This window comes from Sinocyclocheilus anshuiensis, unplaced genomic scaffold (assembly GCF_001515605.1).
Source record: "Sinocyclocheilus anshuiensis isolate Anshui unplaced genomic scaffold, SAMN03320099.WGS_v1.1 scaffold278, whole genome shotgun sequence".
Taxonomy (NCBI): domain Eukaryota; kingdom Metazoa; phylum Chordata; class Actinopteri; order Cypriniformes; family Cyprinidae; genus Sinocyclocheilus; species Sinocyclocheilus anshuiensis.
Window position 1 is genome coordinate 2,427,568 of NW_015546072.1, and position 19,010 is coordinate 2,446,577.

At 35.4% G+C, this 19,010-nt stretch overlaps 1 protein-coding gene across 14 annotated transcripts in view; it reads right to left on the bottom strand.

Annotated features, from left to right (window-relative positions):
• The window catches only part of kcnt1b (potassium sodium-activated channel subfamily T member 1b), an 86,036-nt gene that overhangs the window by 18,382 nt on the left and 48,644 nt on the right, over positions 1-19,010 (bottom strand). For 9 of the 14 annotated variants that reach the window (XM_016501142.1, XM_016501138.1, XM_016501140.1 and 6 more), the window contains 16 exons: positions 18,113-18,205; positions 17,946-17,994; positions 16,597-16,656; positions 15,684-15,758; positions 15,181-15,264; positions 14,320-14,414; positions 12,767-12,947; positions 11,400-11,564; positions 11,144-11,280; positions 8,118-8,181; positions 7,186-7,294; positions 5,027-5,135; positions 4,494-4,643; positions 2,334-2,569; positions 1,938-1,958; positions 881-1,094 (listed from right to left, as the gene is read on the bottom strand). In XM_016501142.1, coding sequence (XP_016356628.1) covers positions 881-1,094; positions 1,938-1,958; positions 2,334-2,569; positions 4,494-4,643; positions 5,027-5,135; positions 7,186-7,294; positions 8,118-8,181; positions 11,144-11,280; positions 11,400-11,564; positions 12,767-12,947; positions 14,320-14,414; positions 15,181-15,264; positions 15,684-15,758; positions 16,597-16,656; positions 17,946-17,994; positions 18,113-18,205 — 1,842 coding nt within the window. The remainder of the gene's footprint in view (positions 1-880; positions 1,095-1,937; positions 1,959-2,333; positions 2,570-4,493; positions 4,644-5,026; positions 5,136-7,185; positions 7,295-8,117; positions 8,182-11,143; positions 11,281-11,399; positions 11,565-12,766; positions 12,948-14,319; positions 14,415-15,180; positions 15,265-15,683; positions 15,759-16,596; positions 16,657-17,945; positions 17,995-18,112; positions 18,206-19,010) is intronic. The other 5 variants (XM_016501144.1, XM_016501141.1, XM_016501135.1 and 2 more) reach the window with 1 other exon arrangement.

Genomic DNA, 19,010 nt, shown 5'->3' on the forward strand with positions numbered 1-19,010 from the left:
AGAGAGAGAGAGAGAGATAGAGAGAGAGAGAGAATCAGTCCACGTCTCCTCCAGCTCTGACTGACATTAGCAAACGCTGTAATTATTCTGCAGCATTTAAGGTTCACCTGATCTTCCTGAAAGCTATAAAATGTAATTCAACAATCACACTAGAGAGAGTGCACAGTTAAGACATAACTAGAAGTCATAGAGGCAACATCAAAAATGAAGTTTTATTCAGCAAGGATGCATTAAATTGATATCAGTAGAAGTGTCAGTAAAGACATTTATAACTTGATAAAATTTCTATTTGACTTAAATGCTGTTCTTTGTCATTTTCTTTTCATCAAAGAATCCTGAAAAAATGTGTAAGTTTCCACAACATTAAGAAGCACAATTCTTTTTAACACTGACAATAATAATTGTTTCTTAAGCAGCAAATCAGAATGATTTCTGAAGGATCATGTCACACTGAAGTCTGGAGTAATGACTGCTGAAAAGTCAGCTTTGCCATCACAGGAATAAATTACATTTTAAATACATTCAAATTGAAAACAGTCATTTTAAATTGTAATAATATTTCTTTCTTTTTTTCGTTGGTGAGGAGAAGAGACCTTTAACTTAAAAAAAAAAAATCTTAGCGACCCCAAACTTTTGAACAGTAGTGTAAGTGTACAGGGTTTTCCTGGTGCTGTACTTGAATATTTCATTTATAATTTTATTGTCTCCCAGTTAAAAATGGGTTGCTTAGGAAAGTAGTAGCACAGCTATCCACATGGGACTTGATTTAAGGCTCATGTCTTTCACATTTGCTGGCTCTTTAAAAAGTCAAAGACAAACGATTCTATCACGCTTTCCCTGAGAAATCACATCGATTTTGTACTTTTAAAATGGTATTTACTCTAAGGCTGTTGCTCCTTCCTCATCCGATTGGTTGGTCTCATCTTCTGAGGGGTCACTGAGAAGATCACAAGGCAGGATTGCAGAGGAATCAGCGATCTCCAGCACAGGGGCAATGCTGGGTCTACGACTCCCAGCTCCGTTCTCTGTGGGCAGGGCCAGTTTACTGCTGTCAGCCGGGGGATCTGGGTTCTGCAGGTCAATGGCCACAGTTCCTGTAATGCAAAACAAATGAGCCATGAGAGCTGAGGTTTTCCTCTTTGGGCAAGCTTTGGGAAAGTGTGGTGTGAGGAAATTGATATGTCCACCGATGAAACGATCTAAAATCTGAAATGTCAATTGCTTTTGTGCTATTTTCAGTGCAATGAAAGCGGCCAAAGAAATACTGAGTTATGAACATCAATTTTTGATGACTCAGAATTTAGGTCAATTCCAGTTCGTTTCCATCAGCACAATGAATAAAATGAAAAATATTGCGTAAATTACTAGGAAAATTAGCCTACGTACACAGTAGATGCTATAAATATTTAATTACAGCACAATATTTCTTAAACGCACTGAAGTTGACCTCAACCCTGATTTATTGCTTTTTATGAATGAAGACTGATTTGCACATTTCAAATCAGTGCTTTGCAACCGAAATCTTTAAGCACCGTGAGGTTTAATTTAAAAATGCTGAAGGGAAGAAAATGTTCTGAAGGGAAATTCTGCTGTTATCCAGAAAATTGTTCCTTTGCAAAATGTTAAGAGCAGTTGTGAAAACAAATCAGTGAAGAAACATAATGAACTAGTTCCTTATATATAAATAATTACAGTAGAGAGTAGGCCAGGGATATTTTACACATGCAAAAGCAGTTTCCAAGCCCAATCGAGGAAAAAAAAAACGTCATTTTGTAGGTAAAAAGCTTGCAGGACAAAAGCCTTGAGCTTTTGAGTTCCACAAAATAACAGGAATGAACGGGAGAGAGAGGTTTCTGTAAACGTTAACATTTACACAGACATCCACTAATGATGTCTTATGATTTAACTGTGTCTCAAAACCACATGCTCAGACTTACCATATGAAGTAGACTGATCAACTTCAACAAAGGAAAAACAATGAAAGAAAGTATATTTTATCATGAGCATGACTTAAAACTTCTTTATTTTGATAAATTCACCCTGACACTGTTGTTTCTGAATGTTACTCTCTCATACCACTAACTGGCATATGGCATCCATATGGAAACCAACCCTTGGGCTGCACTGATGTAAACAAATTAAAACTTGTGCTTCATTTGTTTAGGCTGTGTTATGTAACAATAACAACACCACTGATGTTTAAATCAGTCATTATTTTCGGATTTCCACTTGGTGCAGCTTTCAAGAAACTCATTAGGCTGATGATTAAAAGTTTGAAGATTTCTGTTAGCTACATCACTTCATCAGGTAGACACTACTATCTGTTCCCTCACCCATGCTTGCGATGATGTTCTGCACCGGGAGACGAGAGGGGGCGTCATACACGCCGGTGGCCGACAGCCCTTTGCTGTGCTTCTCCTCCTGTTTGAAGATGAAGGCAGAGTTCTCCTCTTTAGTGATGTTGATGTAGTAGCAGGTGTCTGTGGCAGACATGATGTGGCGAGGGCCGGGGTTCAGAAGTATGCTCTTATTGTCTTCTCTCTTTGTGCCGATTAGGCAGACGCCATACCTAAGGAACAGATGATTTTGGTGTTTAAGAGAGAAAGGAATTGCAGTAGGGGATAGACAATAGTTTGTTCCATTGTTCAGTGCAAGTGCACGCAGACTGAATCCTGCTCTCTTGCGAATTACGAACAAAATGCAGATGTATGTACGATGGTACTTGGTACTTGACAAGAAGATGTGTACTTAATAGATTACACTAACATTAGACTGTGTTTAGCATTACGCTGGAATTGGTTCACTCTCCGGCAATGAAACTAAGTAAGTAAATAATTAAATTAGCACGATAATACTGTGTATCGGCGATCTCACAGGCTGACGATAGGACGATATGACTATGGAGCATATAGCCCAATACTAGATTGCAGTGCTAACTGATCTTTATTTGGGAGGATCTACACCCTGATGCTACTTTGAGGATCTTGAATACATTATATTTTATTGTCATTCTGTAGAGTACAAGTACAGAGCCAGTGAAATGCATATAGTAATATATCACGTTTATATATATATATAAACCATTATAATGCAAATGAGATTAAGCCATAACAGGCTGAGCAAAGTGGCCAATAGAGTGTGAATTACCTGATATATACACTACTGTTTAAAAGTATGGGGGTCTATAAATTTCTTTTTTTTTTAAGACATAAAGGGCCAGCCAGATTTACTAAACAGGGCAAATTAGCGTTAAAGCGCAATTCTATAAAAGTGCCGATGGGATTGGAAAATTCTGTGGGTGATTTACTGACAAGGAGCACATTAAAGAACACAGACACAACATCAACATTTCCATAATGACCAGCGCAATCTACCAAGAGCAGCGCAAATTATCACCTACTTTAAGACATGCTTTTTTTGGGCGTTAAATAATGGCACAAATACCAGTGAACTGACCAGCGCAAATCTTAGTAAATCGCGTTGCGTGATTCATTTAAATCTCCTCCCATAAATTTACAGATCAAAAGGGAAACTCCTACAAATGCATATTCAATAAGGTGAGTCGCAAAAATAACTGTCCACATCTTTTCAGAACTAATTTCCCACTGCGTGTCTTTAGTAAATCCTGACAGTTTTTTAACGCCAAATGAGGGTTTGCGCTGGCGCAAGCTGATAGTAAATCTGCCCCAAATAGTTCTATTATTACTAAATGTATTAAATTAATCAAAAGCGACAGTAAAGACTTTTACATTGTAACAAAAGATTTCTATTTCCACTAAATGCTGTTCCCAAATGAGGGTTTGCGCTGGCGCAAGCTGATAGTAAATCTGCCCCAAATAGTTCTATTAAGCAAGGATGTATTAAATTAATCAAAAGCGACAGTAAAGACTTTTACATTGTAACAAAAGATTTCTATTTCCACTAAATGCTGTTCTTTTAAACTTTCTATTCATCGAAGAATTCTGCGAAAAAAAGTATCAGTTTCCACAAAAACATTAAACAAAACAACTGTTTTCAACGTTGATAATAAGAAATGTTTCCTGAGCTTTATGATTTCACAAGAAGGATCAAGTCACACTGAAGACTGAAGTAATGGCTGATGAAAATTCAGCTTTGCATCACAGGAATAAATTACATTTCAAAATACATTAAAATAGAAAATATTTTACAATATTACAGTTTTTACTATATTTTTTATCAAATAAATGCAGCCTTGGTCAGCATAAGAGACTTAAAAAACATTTTGAAAAATCTTACCCACCCCAAACTTTTGAACAGTAGTGTATATAGGGAATGTGTAAAATGAAAACAGCAGTGTGCAGAGAGGCAACAGTATTACAGTAATAAAAAAAAAAATCAAGAAAATGTACAAAATACCAGCACAGTAGTCAGCTGACAGCTGGGTATTTTTTTTAGGAGGGTTCATAAATAAATCCCTTCACATGCATCCCAATAGTAAATGGTGCAGCCCAAAGTGTTCCACAATCACTCACTTTTTATGTGCATGGAAGGAGGCATAAGTAAAACTCTTCCCGTCATATTCGCCAAAGAACTTGCTGTCCATCAGACGAATGTGGTAAACTTCATTCCCAGAGCAACGGCCATATGTCCTCTGCCACTGTTCTGGAGACATCTGTCCCTCCCTGAAACCCCAAGCAGACTGGTCAAACACAAGCACAAAGATCACACTCCAAACCTTGTTTCAGTAAATGTGATATTGCTGTTATTGTGGGAATATTTGAGAGTTTTCTTTATACAAAAAAATCTCAGCAAATTCAGGCGAATGCATGGTCAGTCTTCCTCTGGGAAATGACCACACGAAGTTTAATGGCATTGATCGGCTCTCCTCACAAATCTGCCCTGAGTAATTATTTGTGACACTATTAATTGTTAGGGATCACAGAATTGGAAAGGTTACGTGAGGTGCCATTATTCATTATTAAATCCTTCAATAAAATAAACAGCATTTGAGAAAACACTTCTCTTTGATCAGTGTCAGGGAAAAAAGGAAGACATCAGTACTCACTGTCCACGAGACGTGTGCACCAGGAGTGTGACCAGTGTAGAAGTGGCTGGGCACACACAGTTGAGGGCCAGCATGGCATACTTGAACTCCTCCTCACACACCACATGATCTAACAAACAAAACATACCGGCACATCATTTGTGTGAGAATTTATAATGTAATGTAATGTAATATAATCCTGCACTGCTTGTTATGACTTTGGCCAAATATTCATTTCATACTTATCAAATCACCCTGGATCACAACAGTAAATGAACAAATATTAAATATTGATGTTCCCTTAAAAAGGAATGAATTTCAATGAAACAGCTCTCAAATGATAAAGCACCAGGTACAGATGAACTCCCTGCTGAATTCTATAAACACTTCTACGACACCGGTCATTCTTGTGAAATTTGGAGACACTATGAAACTAAAAACACCTCAGTTTCACCACACAAGTGAACTGCCCTAATCTCAGTACTTAAAAAAACTAACATAAATCCAACTTTACCACTCCAGATCACTAATCAACATAACGTCAACTTCATCAGAACAGCTTTAACACACAGTTGATTCGGTCATCTTGTTCATTCAGATCAAATTGGTTTCATTACAAGCAGACACTTTTTAAATTAAAGCTGGAATACACTACATAACTTTTAAAAACTGAACAGATCTTAAAATACTGGGCATCAAACATTTACCGACTTGGTCATCATACACTGACTGAGGAGGATCACACACTACCAGACATTAAAGTCAAAAATCACGCAGAGTTTGCATCTTTTGCTTGGAGACACGTGACAAATGAAAACAACACGTGTTCTAAAATCGACTCAAAATATCAAACATGTCTGATATCCTCCAACTGGATGGAATCAGAGTCTGAAGTTAAAAAATCATAGTCTGTGACCATCATACACTACGTGATTTTCTATGAAATCAGTCAACTCAAATCTACATTTAGTGACAAAATATATGCTTATGTTGTGCGTTGTGTTTTTGTCATTTTTAGTATATTTTATATATATATATATATATATATATAGTATGTCTACATAGCTTTTATTCATTTTTACATTTAATTTTACATTTAGTTATTTTACAACAAGTTAAAATTATTTAAAATGAAAAAAAAGGTTGCCTTGGGAATTAGCTGAAATACAAAGTTTTTATTTCAGTTAATGCTTACAATATTTTATTTCAAGTAATGTAAATGTTTTAGTTAATTTTAGTTAACCTTGATATATTTACAGTATGTGTATGTGTAAACCCTTTCACTTTAAATGCAATGATATAACACTGCTTTTACAGAACTCAACAAGATCATTTGATAGCATATTCAACATTTAACAAATAATAGTTGAAAGATCTTAATATCACAACCATTTTTCACAATAAAACCACACAATCACACTGTACTGTTAAGTACTGTTGTACTGTCAAGGCTACTGCTATATTGCCATGGATGACTCTTATCTGAACATGTGGATCAATAATATAATTCTGTGCTACACACAAAAACGAGAAACTAAACAAGAATCTTGCATTAAAAGTTTTAATATGCCAGTGAGTTAAAGCTGTTTATTTTAAATCTCTTTTCTTCATTATTTACCTTTCTCAAGGTGTTTGAATTACGACATGCTTTTAGAGCACTGCACACGCAAAGGGGCATATTATTCCCTCTTAATACTTCACTTCATCTGCTAAATGATCACATGTAAATGCAAATGCAGTGACCCAAGAGGTGGAGGCCATGCTAGACATACAAAATGGCTGCTCATAACCATGAAACATTTCAAAGAGTATGTATAACTTGTAGAATCCAGATGGATCTATATTTATTATTCATACAACTACAGAAAACACACACACACACACACACACACAACAACAACCATCTATAGTACATACAATAAGTTAATGTTGTATTTTATGTTTATATATCAAAAGGCATTTAAAATGTTAGATTTTTTGTTGACTTGCTGTTGTATTAAAAGTAATAGACTATATAAATTACATAAAATTTTGGTCAAAAGACCAAAAATTATGACTATGTAAATAAACACTACCTCATGTCTGTTAAGATTTTAATATGATTTATGAAGGACAGATGAATATTTACTGATTGCATATAAAATGAGTCAACCTGAAGAAGAAGGGAAAAAAAAACTAACCTGCAAATTTGACATGGAATTTGTTCTCAGGTTTGAGAATCTGGACATATAGAGGACAGTTTGGAGCAAAGTCCTTCACAGCCCACGCTCGCAGAATGGTTTGATGATCCTGTAAGATCAGACCTCATTCTTACAATATGATATGCACACTTCATTTTGCCATTAAATACAGTTTTAGTGAGAAAATCACTCACTGTATTTGTGAAGTGAACCACAGGTTCAAAAAACAACAACAAAAAACTGATAGTCATTCTGAAATACATGCAATAAGTGTCAATAATAACTTTTAGAGCTGCAACTAACAACTACTTTGACAATCAGATTATCTGTTGATTATTTATTTGATTAACTGGTTAAACAAAATCATTTGAAATGGTTAGGCCTACAATATAAAGTGATAAAACACAGTCATCATAGTATAAAAGATGAAAACAAAATAATCATAATAATAAAAGTATGAATAATATTACAATATACGTTTCAAATTTCCCACTAGCTTTAAGTTACTGTTCATTTAAAAATATAATTACTTGCATTCCATACTAGAGTTTCTATTATGGTTAATAAAGTAAATTTGATGTGTTACAGTAAAAATAGTTTTGATCAAAATAATTAGGTTTCTTGTTTTTGCTGCACTCCATTTGATTTATTTAAAAAAGTTCCTGTGCTTGGGAAAACATGTGTTGTATATTCATCCGCTGCAGCTCGCAGTTTAAAAATGTGTGCTTTTTTAATAGAAATTAGGTTTATTTTTTATTAATTTGAAGTGGCTTCACTGATAAAAATTCTCTATACACAGCTCAAAGACCCGACTAATCGATAATGAGATAGGATTTACGATTATTTTCCTTCTCAGTTATTTACAGAGTTGTTTTTGCAGCCCTAATAACTTTTACTTTTGGCAAGGAACTATATTATGAGGCTATATTTACAGCTGCGGTGCGGTCCACTTCATTTCTGCTGCTGAGGATGAAGCACGCCTCTGCATCGTCCATCCTGCAGTACACAGAACATCATTACACAGCAGTGTCACTCAGATGTAAAGTGAATTCCTCCTGAAGGCCTGCACATGTGTGTATGCATTAATGTGCTGATAGGTAATTATTGCCATGCTTCTCACAGTCAGTACTGAGGGTCAGTTTCACGGTATACTAGCCTCACGTCCAGCAACTATAGATTTAAGATGTTTCTTCTCATTGAAAAGGCTGCCATTAATATTCAGATGGTTTTCGTTCACACTCTTAATGCTTTCTGGATATGTTCCAGGTTCCTGTTAAACTCTGTCAACAGCATCTGTGACATGCTGTCAATTACCACAGTAAATAATTTTGACTCAAAATTTTGAAACAAACAAAAATTGAGTGTAATGCTTTTACAATGGAAGCCTTTGGTGTACAACACTACAATAGGATAAATGTCACAAAATACACACTGCATCTTCAAAAAAAAAAAAACAGCCACAAGACCAAAACACAAACACTATCTATTCTTTCTGTGACTGTAAACAGACATGACCACTTACATTTGCAAATCCACATTATGGAATAACTGTCTCTAAATCGAACAGTCTCTAAATCTCTAAAGTCATTAAGAATGCAAAAGCACACATTCACGTAGAGTGCAAGTATAACAGCTTATTTGTGCATTAAATTACAGATAAAAAATGACCTGCATTGTACAATATTGTGAGTGTACTAAAATATGTATTTGTGCAGTTTTATGTGTGAACTGCAGCATTTGTGAGAACATACTGAGAGAGATACTGTTAAAAATTGCAATAATTTCTCTGGAGATGCAGGGAAATTATATAATGACCTTTTTTTTACCAGCTGATGTTGTTACAGGATCTAGCAGCAGGGGCAAACTGAATCATAGTAACCAGCTAAACAACAACTTCTTGGTGACAAGTGACCTGTGCTGAAATGGCACAATTCATAACACTTTAATAGAAGTGCTTAAAAAATATGAGCTGCAGTGCACAATTCTGCATTTAAACCCTGAAAAATGCCTGGTCGCATAGATTTCCAACGGCACTGAATTACTGCAAATAACAAATCAACATCATGTCACAGATGCTTTCGATAGAGCCTGTTTTAAACCCAAAACATTCTTTAAATCTAAAAGTGTGAGATATAACTACTGGCAAAAAGTAAGGTAACATTATTTTCTCAGTATTAACTAGTTGCTTTTTAGCATGCATATTACTAGCATATTGGCTGCCTATAAACTACATATTAATGCCTTATTCTGTAAAACCATATTTCAGATCCCTTAATCCTACCCCATACCTAAACTTAACAACTACCTTACTAACTATGAATAAGCACCAAATTAAGAGTTTGTTCAGGGAAAACTCTTAACAGTCAATATGTGTTCCCTATTCTAAAGTGTTACCAAAAGTAAAGTGCTCACGACATGCATAATTCATCCAGTAATATGCAGCAGCAATGAACACATCTTAATAATTAGAAAATTACTTTTTTCCACATAGAGACTTTTAACACCATAAAGTCATTTAAATTCCAGCCTTCCCATTACAATACACAGATTACACGTCTGGCCAGGAAACCAACTGAGTTTTATGAGAAATCCATGCACTAGAATATGAAGTGGGCATATTGAGACACATTTGCTGCATTTATAATGAAGGAATATAGTAGGATTTTAAGTGCAGTTACATTGCAGGAAGAAGCAGATATATTATCCTTAAATTTCAGGGCTGCTTTAATAAGGAACAGATGGGCTTGAGCCTGGTGTCAGGTTTGGCTCTGGCAGTGGAGCTTGTAGGTTGACTCTTCAAATTTCCTCTCAGACTAATTTAGTTCTTTTTTTTTGGGAGCCTGTCCAAAGCTTCCATTTGGAAACAGTTCATCAGTAAGCCTATGCAAGTTTAAATTATAGAAATGCCACATTCATGTACTTGTACATCACTGTGAAAAAGTGACTTATGACTGAAGTTTACTAACAGCTCTTTCACTCTCAGAATCTAAAAAGCCAGAAACACACGTTGTCTTTCACAGAGAATAATGAGATTATGCTAATTTAATTAGCTAAACTGCTTAGCCTGCCATTAAGCCAAACCTTAACGGTGAAGAAATGCTGTGCACTTTATAGTGAGCCATAAATCGTCCAACACATTTGCTGCATTAAGTACCATTCTTGCAAGTTGTACTATTGATGTCTACACTTCATAGACATTGAAGTCACCTTACTCAATATAAAAACAGTTCAGTTATAAAGAACTGCACTCCATATCTTCTGTCCTTAAATGTTTTTTGGTGAATGTACTGTAACTCTTAATACACTGTTGAATGCACAAGAGCTCTCGCTGACAGGCTACATGGAAAATGGAAATCTCTACATGACAATATTAATCTCATTCCGAGGTCAATTCTCAAATGTTCTCAGTAATCTAGAGATAGTATAAATGTATTTAAAAAGGACTTGATGAAATCACTTGCAGTGACAGATCCATTTGCTGATCCATTGGACTGATGTCTGTATCAGTCTAATGGCTCTCTCATAGACTCAAACATGGAGTCATTCAGTGAAAATCTAACTGTAGGTCCATTTTTGAAGGTGAATTCAGTGGCAGGCAAGTGAGATAAGGCATAACCAAAAGAAAAAATAAACCTTTAACTAGTGCTTTACATATAAGTAAAATCCAGTTGTTTTTTTAGTGTGAAAGAGGAAATTGTTTGACATCCATTTTCTCAATAATAACAATTATAGTGCAACTTCATATTCAAAGATACAAATAATTTTTTGCATTTAAATCCACTTGGTTTAAAAATCTGTGTTGGCATGTCAATGGACATGACACGTCTATAAAGGTCTATCCAAAATTGTAGTTGTTTCATTTCTTAGTTCTTTCATTTTCCTACTTTAATCATGCTCAGAATGCATCTACATATAATAAAGGGACCTTTTAGACAAAAACCAAAATCTGAAAACTTACTTGGCTCTCATCAGGTCTTGATCCTTCAATGCAGAGCCTTGGAGGTAGATGACCCGTTGAGACCACAACGGGATCTGCAGTATACGCCGCACCTGGATGTCCATCTCAGAGGGACAGAGTATCACCACATAATAATCCTACAAGACATTAGAGAATTAATGATACTACCATCACATATTGAGCTAGATTCTAATACAGATTACTGGAAAACACAGAGCAAAAATAAACACTTGCATATATGGGATTATGTATGTACCTGTAGTCTCGGGTGGGCATAGAACTCATTGAGGAAATCCATGAGCAGGTCTATTTTGAGTGAAGTGACGCAGAGAACCACATGTTTCTCTGTCTGAGCACGATGTCTGCTGTAGTTTCCACCTGACTTCTGCCTCTCCATCCAAAGATACGCCAACTCTTCAAACTGGTGTCGAAATGAGAGACAGAAAGTAAGTACTGTGTAAATGGAGTATATTATTAACCATTCCACTTATTTCTGCTTTAATCATCTAAAAAATTAAATGCAATAAGTGCTCAGTGAGGCTGGCTCTCCCTTCATTAAACTGTCAATTTAATCATGGCAGGGCATTAAAGGAATAGTTCACACAAAAATTGAAATTTGCTGAATAGTAACTCACCCTCAGTAAGTACTGTGTAAATGGAGCATATTATTAACCATTCCACTTATTTCTGCTTTAATCATCTAAAAAATTAAATGCAACAAGTGCTCAGTGAGGCTGGCTCTCCCTTCATTAAACTGTGTCAATTTAATCATGGCAGGGCATTAAAGGAATAGTTCACACAAAAATTGAAATTTGCTGAATAGTAACTCACCCTCAGACCATTTAAGATGTAGATGAGTTTGTTTCTCCATCAGATTTTGAGAAATTTAGCATCACACTACTTGCTCACCAATGGATCCTCTGCAGTGAATGGGTGCCATCAGAATGAGAGCCCAAACGTCAATAAAAGCATCAAAATAATCCACATGACACCAGTCCAGCAATTAACATCTTGTGAAGTGAAAAGTTGCATGGTTTTAAGAAACAAGTCCATCATTAAGATGTTTTAAATTTGAACGGTCTTTTCTGACTTTTTTCACTTGTAAATTGTACTTGATCTGTGCATATTTCTCTCCTGATTCAAGTAAGATGACTTTCACTAGAGAAAACAATACTATGGATAAAGGACTTGTATTTTGGACAGAAGCAATGGTTCAAGGTTTAAAACATCTTAATGGATTTATTTATTACAAACATGCAGCATTTCACTTTACAAGATGTTAAAGGGGTCATATGATGTTGCTAAAAAGAACATTATTTTGTGTATTTGGTGTAATGCAATGTGTTTTAACACTCCAAAGATAAAGGAAAATTTGAAATCGCATCATATGACCCGTTTAATTGATTGTTTTTATCAGCTGTTTGGACTCTCATTCTGACGGCACCTATTCATTGCAGAAAATCCAATGGTAAGAAAGAGATGTAATGGTAATTTTTCCAAATCTGTTCCAATGAAGAAACAAATTCATCTACATCTTGGATGGCCTGAAGGTGAGTATATTTTTGGGTAAACTATTCGTTTAATACTGAAGGCTAGTGATTGTGCTGCTTGTGGTCGTATCACCTGTAATGGCAGCACCACCAGAGCCACACAGATCATGATGACCACGAGTAACTGAGAGGGCCAGATTCTGGGTGTGACGTCTCCATAACCAACAGTCGAGAAGGTGACGATGCAGAAATATAAAGCGTCGAAAAGAGTGAGATTCTTCCCTGCCCGCTCGAGGTGCTGAATCCCACAAGCCCTATGGAGTATTAGAAAATAATTTTGAAAATAGAGATTATATCCAATAAATTGAATAGGGTTCAATAGAGCTGCTCAGTCATGATGGCAATTTGTAGGCTTGCCCAGAAGGGCATTTCACCATGGGCTCCCTCAGGAATTTCAAATGGGTTTTTAAAATAGCGGTTTTCGATTTGGAGTAAAATAAGGTCTGAAATAAAGACTTTCACATTTTGCTCTACAACATATTACATGTCATGTCTAAAATGGCAATTTTAAAACCACCGTGTGGTTTACATTATAACTTCAATTTCAATTATAATGTAAATACATAAGGACTGTAACAGTTGTGTGATTTATTACATTCTGTGGTAGTTGTAGTCCATAAGAACTTTATTCAGACCCAAGACCCAATATATTGATACAAGTGTATCAGATATATATGCAAATATATGCTAATACAAAATAAAATATAAGGGCTAATAATTACTGTAGTTTGACCACCTGAGAATAATAAAATTAAACTACCTTTTGCTACTGACGCTTCAACTTTGTTGAAAAACAACAAAATTTTACTTTATGATTTAAGATTTTCAGTTGTTTCATTTAAATAATTCATGCTTCCAAATATAGCGCAACAGCTCTGTTCTGAAACTCAAAATACCATTTACAAACTTTTTTTTTTAGCATTAAAGTATTTATTGTTCAAGACAGACATAAAATGCAGCAAAAAATAGTAATATACAGTGAATTTTTATTACATTCTAAAATTACTGTTTTCTATTTGAAAATATTTAAAAATGTAATTTATTCTTGTGATGACGGCTACATTTTTTCTTCATGTGCTATGTGACCTACACTGTTTAATAAAAGGCATTAAGTTCACAGTCTTATACCTTTGTCTTTTTTTTCAGATTTTCAAAGACTTTTTTGCTTTGAAACAAAGTTTGTAATAAGATTCATGTCAGAGCTGGGTGGTTCAGTTTATGGCTTACAGCTCCTTACTAAAAATGTATTTTTCAATCCCGACAGAGAAAATGAATGGGGAAATACTTCCAGAACCCAGACTGCTGAAAAAAGTGAGCTGTGACTGCTGTACTCTATTAACAATTTCTAATAAAACAGTAGCATCTTGTTTTGACACTGCAGGGGTAAAAAATATTTTTGGATGATTTGCATTAATGATCAGGGCTGCGTTTCCCAAAAGCATCGTAAGCTCAAGTACATCGTAGACCCATTGAAACCAATGGAGCTACGATCAACTTAGGCTTACGATGCTTTTGGGAAACGCAGCCCTGGACAGTTAATGCATCTGAGTGTGACTGTTTCAGATTTGCGACATTAGATCCAGGCCTGTAAAAGGCTGAAGTGCCAAAGAGATCAAAGAGCTTTACCCAGTAAAGACCAGACAAAGCAGTGTACAGATCAGAATGAGGACCTGGTTGAACATGGCAGAGTGTGTGCGCTGAATGGCACGATGGAGATCATTCTAGAAAGGAACAGAGATAGGTGAAAGCGATCTCATCCCTCAGAGAATAAACCAAGACAAGTACAAGTACAAGAATAAAACACATATTGCAGGCAACGTGAGATAACTGTAAAAGCCCTGTTCTGAAAGAAAGACTGCCCATTTAAGTGCCTGCTTTAAAGAGAACTTAATAACCTTCATTATCTTTCATTCATTGCACAATGAAGGTCTAGTGCTCCTCAACTAATTCTTCTATTCCGCTGAATGTAATAGAGCAACATATAGTAAGACAAATGTGAATACTCTTTAATAACTGTACTGCTCAATTATATATGAGATACACATGTATGTTAACTAAAATGTCATGCCTATGAGATCATGCCTTAAATGACTGCCTTTTCGTAATATTCACCTCACTAGGAAGGAAAATATATTTTAAGAAAACTTTGGGGTAAAATAGAGAAATATTTCTTCCATGTCACATTTTGGTTATTGTTAGTATTTCTCTTCTACCAATATCTTTACTTAAAGCATTTGTAAAAGGACATTCCCCCTGCCAGGTTCTCTCTGGCCATTTGACCCGTCCATCTGGCAGGGAAGGGAACGCTGGCACCCTCTCAAATTTTTGCTCATTGATGATGCATTATCATTTGTCAAGTGCATAATGAAGTAAAGCTTCCCAACAAAGCAATATTATCAAACACCACCCATGTTATGCTGCTAAAACACCCAACGTGATTTCCCATAGGCATGTGAAATGCACTGCAGAGCTGCAAAAACTACTTACAATCATGTTCTCCAGCGCTGATTTGGCAAGCCAACAGTTAAGAAACACGGGAACAAATATGTTCCTCAGCGGAGGCCAAAAGATCTAGAAAAGAAAACACTCATAGAATGAAGGATGACTGTATCAGACATATTTCAGTCTAGTATAAGAAAGTAAAAACATTCAAAACATTTATAACAGTAAAGCATAACTGTGTTGTGTTCCACTCCATAGCTTTTACATCTGCAATGGCATTAGCAGAAAGGAATTAAACATCCTATAATTTGCTCCCACTGAATGCAGGTCAAAAAATGGTTATTTGTTACTTGGCTAATTGTTGCATTTCAGTAATAATCATTCACTATCACAATTAGCTTTCAAATGTTAATGGCTACTCATATAATTACCATCAAACACAACAATACTATCCAAACAGTACTCAACAATTACTATCAACAATGACTGTTTGACGGCAGCAAACTGGATACGTGCTTCTGTGTCCACCAGATATCTTCATAACTTACTGTAATTATGAATGGCACTGTATTGATCATCTCAATGATGAAGGAGATTTGGAAAATCTGCTCCCAAATGTTCCCCTAGAAATGAAATAAATGTTATACTGCAGAAAACGCACATTTAATGCAAATTTATTGCACAAAAATAAATATATAAATAAATAAAAACGTCCTAATTCATATAATGTAAAAATCTAAAATAATCTGTCCTAAATAGTGACATTGGAATTACTGCATCCAATTTACAGTGTGAAAATAGCATGTATTTTGTACTATTTTGTATGGAAACCCGTTTCCACAACAGAATAGCAACATAAAAAAGGTATTTGGGACTTTTAATCTTATAATTTTGAGATAAACTGATAAACCTTCAATTCGGAGAAGGAAAGTCAGAGTTGAGAGATAAATGTCACAATGACCTTTTCCATGGCTGAAACAAAAAACAGAATTACAAGATGTAAACTTCAGAATTCTGAGAAAAAAAGTCAGAAAATATGAGATGTAAACTCAGAATTCTGAGAAAATGTCGGAAAATTATAGAATTCTGAAAAAAAAGTCAAAGTTGCAATGACCTTTTCTGTTTATTTTGTGGTAGAAACACGATGGGAAGGAAGTATGTAAAAAAGTACACTACAAATCTTTTCATAATGTAAGTGCGGAAAATGGGATGCACCCTTTAATTACAACAAAGATTAAGCTCCCAGCAGCAGAAAATTCAGCTTTATTCTTGTTAAATCAATAAAGAAACAAGTTGGAGAAGTTTTTTTCTGTCAAAAGTGAAGAACACTTCCCATTATTGGGGAACTAAAGACGCAAAGTGGCCCTTAAGCGACCCAAGAGAAGCTGAAATAGTCAGATTTAATTTAGATCAGTGGTTAGAAAGCTCACAAGGGCAGAATAACAATGACAATAATCTTACCTTGTAGCTGAGATACACCAGGAGCATTGCTTGCAAGAAGCTAATTAAGGCCACTGTCACCTGTGGTGCAGGAAACATTATAATTTTGATTAGTGGAGTATCAATAACAGAAAATAATGAGATTTCAGGAAATAACTTCAAAATCCTATCAGAGTCTGAGCACTGTGTGAGAGTGAGAAACAATTAGTTGTCATAAAGACACGTGAACAGTGATGCACACTCTTAAAAAATAAAAAAGGTTACGCAATGCAAAACCCTCCTGGGGTCTGTCCTGTGCACCTCTATCGCTGTCTGGTTAATTTCAGACAGCAAACAGGACAAAAGAAAATTGCATCTGACAGTCAGGACCACTGAGAGGATAATTGGTGCACTGTTTTTCACCGTTTATATCACTCTGTTTGTCTGTCTTTCAGACAGACTGTCAGTCAATGCAGTAGTGGGTATTTTTCATTAACGCTTTCTGCAGGTTACATCATTACGCCAGTTGATGGTAATAAAAGACCATCTTGATGAGAGAAACACTCAACTGATTTGTTTAAAGCACACTGATTTATAAAGGAACCAAAGAAGTGACAGATTTTATGATTTTATAGTCTTTGAATCATTCACTCAGCTGATTCATTCAAAATGAAACAAGTGAATATGAGTGAGTCATTGGTTCATTCACTTAACTGATTTATTCAAAGCACATTGATTTCTTGAGGAACCAAACAAGTGCCTGATTTTGTAGTCATTGATTCATTCAGTTAACCAATTTGTTCAAAGCACACTGATTTATTCAGGAATGAAACAAGTTACTGTTTTTATAAATGTATCACTGAATTATTCGCTCAAACAGTGCATTCAAAAAACTGATTCAATCAGGAATAAAAACACCTCTACAGTTGTTTTGGCTTAGTGGCTTAGAACAAATTAGTTTGGCGGACCAAAACCAGACAAAGTATCTGATTTTCAATATATTTTAATAGTATGTCTAAAATGTAACTTAAGCAATGTAACTTCTTGTTTATTGAAGTGTTGTAGAAAAGCAATATTGTACTTGCAAGTGCAGTGGTCTGAATTCCAGCAGGGTATTCATATTATTTCAAATATTTAAATATATTGACATTGAGCCAATCTGCACACACCTCTCCATAAGATTTTTATATTTTAATTTACTCTGCCTATATGTTTATTCTTGTAATGGATCTTGTATATTTAATCTATGAAAGTGGTTAACACAAAAAAATCCAATAAAGCCAATAAAGCTTTTTTTTAGATTAAGATTCTAAACCACAAAATAGAGATTTTTTAAAGAAATATTTTGTAAAAGGTTCTTTCCATGAATCACAAAAAAAATCTCTACCTACCTGTATCGCCCATACAGGAACTCTCCTATTCACCCAAAATATTAACTCCCTTCAAAAATACATCACAAGAAACACAAACACATAAGGAAATATTCAAAAAGAAACACCCTAATTAGTCAATAAGTTTGATTTATGATCACAATATCAAATATGCAGACAGGTCTCACCAGTTTATTTGTGTGGGATCTGCGGTCAGGTTTGTTGTGTAGTTGCCACAGGCTTTGCTGCAAAGAGCATCTGTGATGTTTGTGCAATGTTTCCTATAATCACGATAACAGGCAGTTAGAACATAACACACATAAAAGTGAAAGGCATCAGGACTGAAACACTGAGGGGTCATGCCTGCTGGCTCTGACATAAACGACAGCATGAGATGGCCTCTCTCATTTGATTACTGCTCGTAGGGCACCCTCTCATCTCCCAGCATGCCTGCACACAAGTACACACTGCTCTCTCTTTCTGTCAGTTACTAAAAGACGCTGTCCATGAATGGTTTTTGTGGCTGGTATTAAAAGCGACTCTAATGGACACTTCAGACTGATGAGTCTGGGCTGATCCCAAGAGTCGGTCTCAAGTAATTTAAGCAGTGCTTTTGAGGCGTACTATAATGCGTTTTATTTTGGTGCCTTTGTTGTCATGTCATGAAAGAGCTGAAGTAAAATCATTATACAGCAGTTAGTTCCAGTCCTCTAAGATGACTGGACAAGCAGCGTTTCAATACTGCTGATACTTTGCATGGAATGTTGCGAGAGGTTTTGTTGTTCATATCATTCTGCTGTTGTGTGTTAACGTTCCAGACCAGAGTATGTGAGTGGAAGTGAAGTTGTCTGATTTTGCACAGAACAAGGAGCATTTTTTCTCATCATCTCATCAGTGAGGAAGAAACCCAAAGTGGAGCTGAAATGGACTGTTGTATAAAAGAAGTATCACACAAGCAAGAGTGCTGTTATGATCTTTTGTGTTGCATGAAATAAAAGATTACCATTCAAAAGTTTGGGTCATTACTTTTTTTTTTTTAAAGAAATGAATACTTTATTCTCCAATTATGCATAAAAATGATCAAAA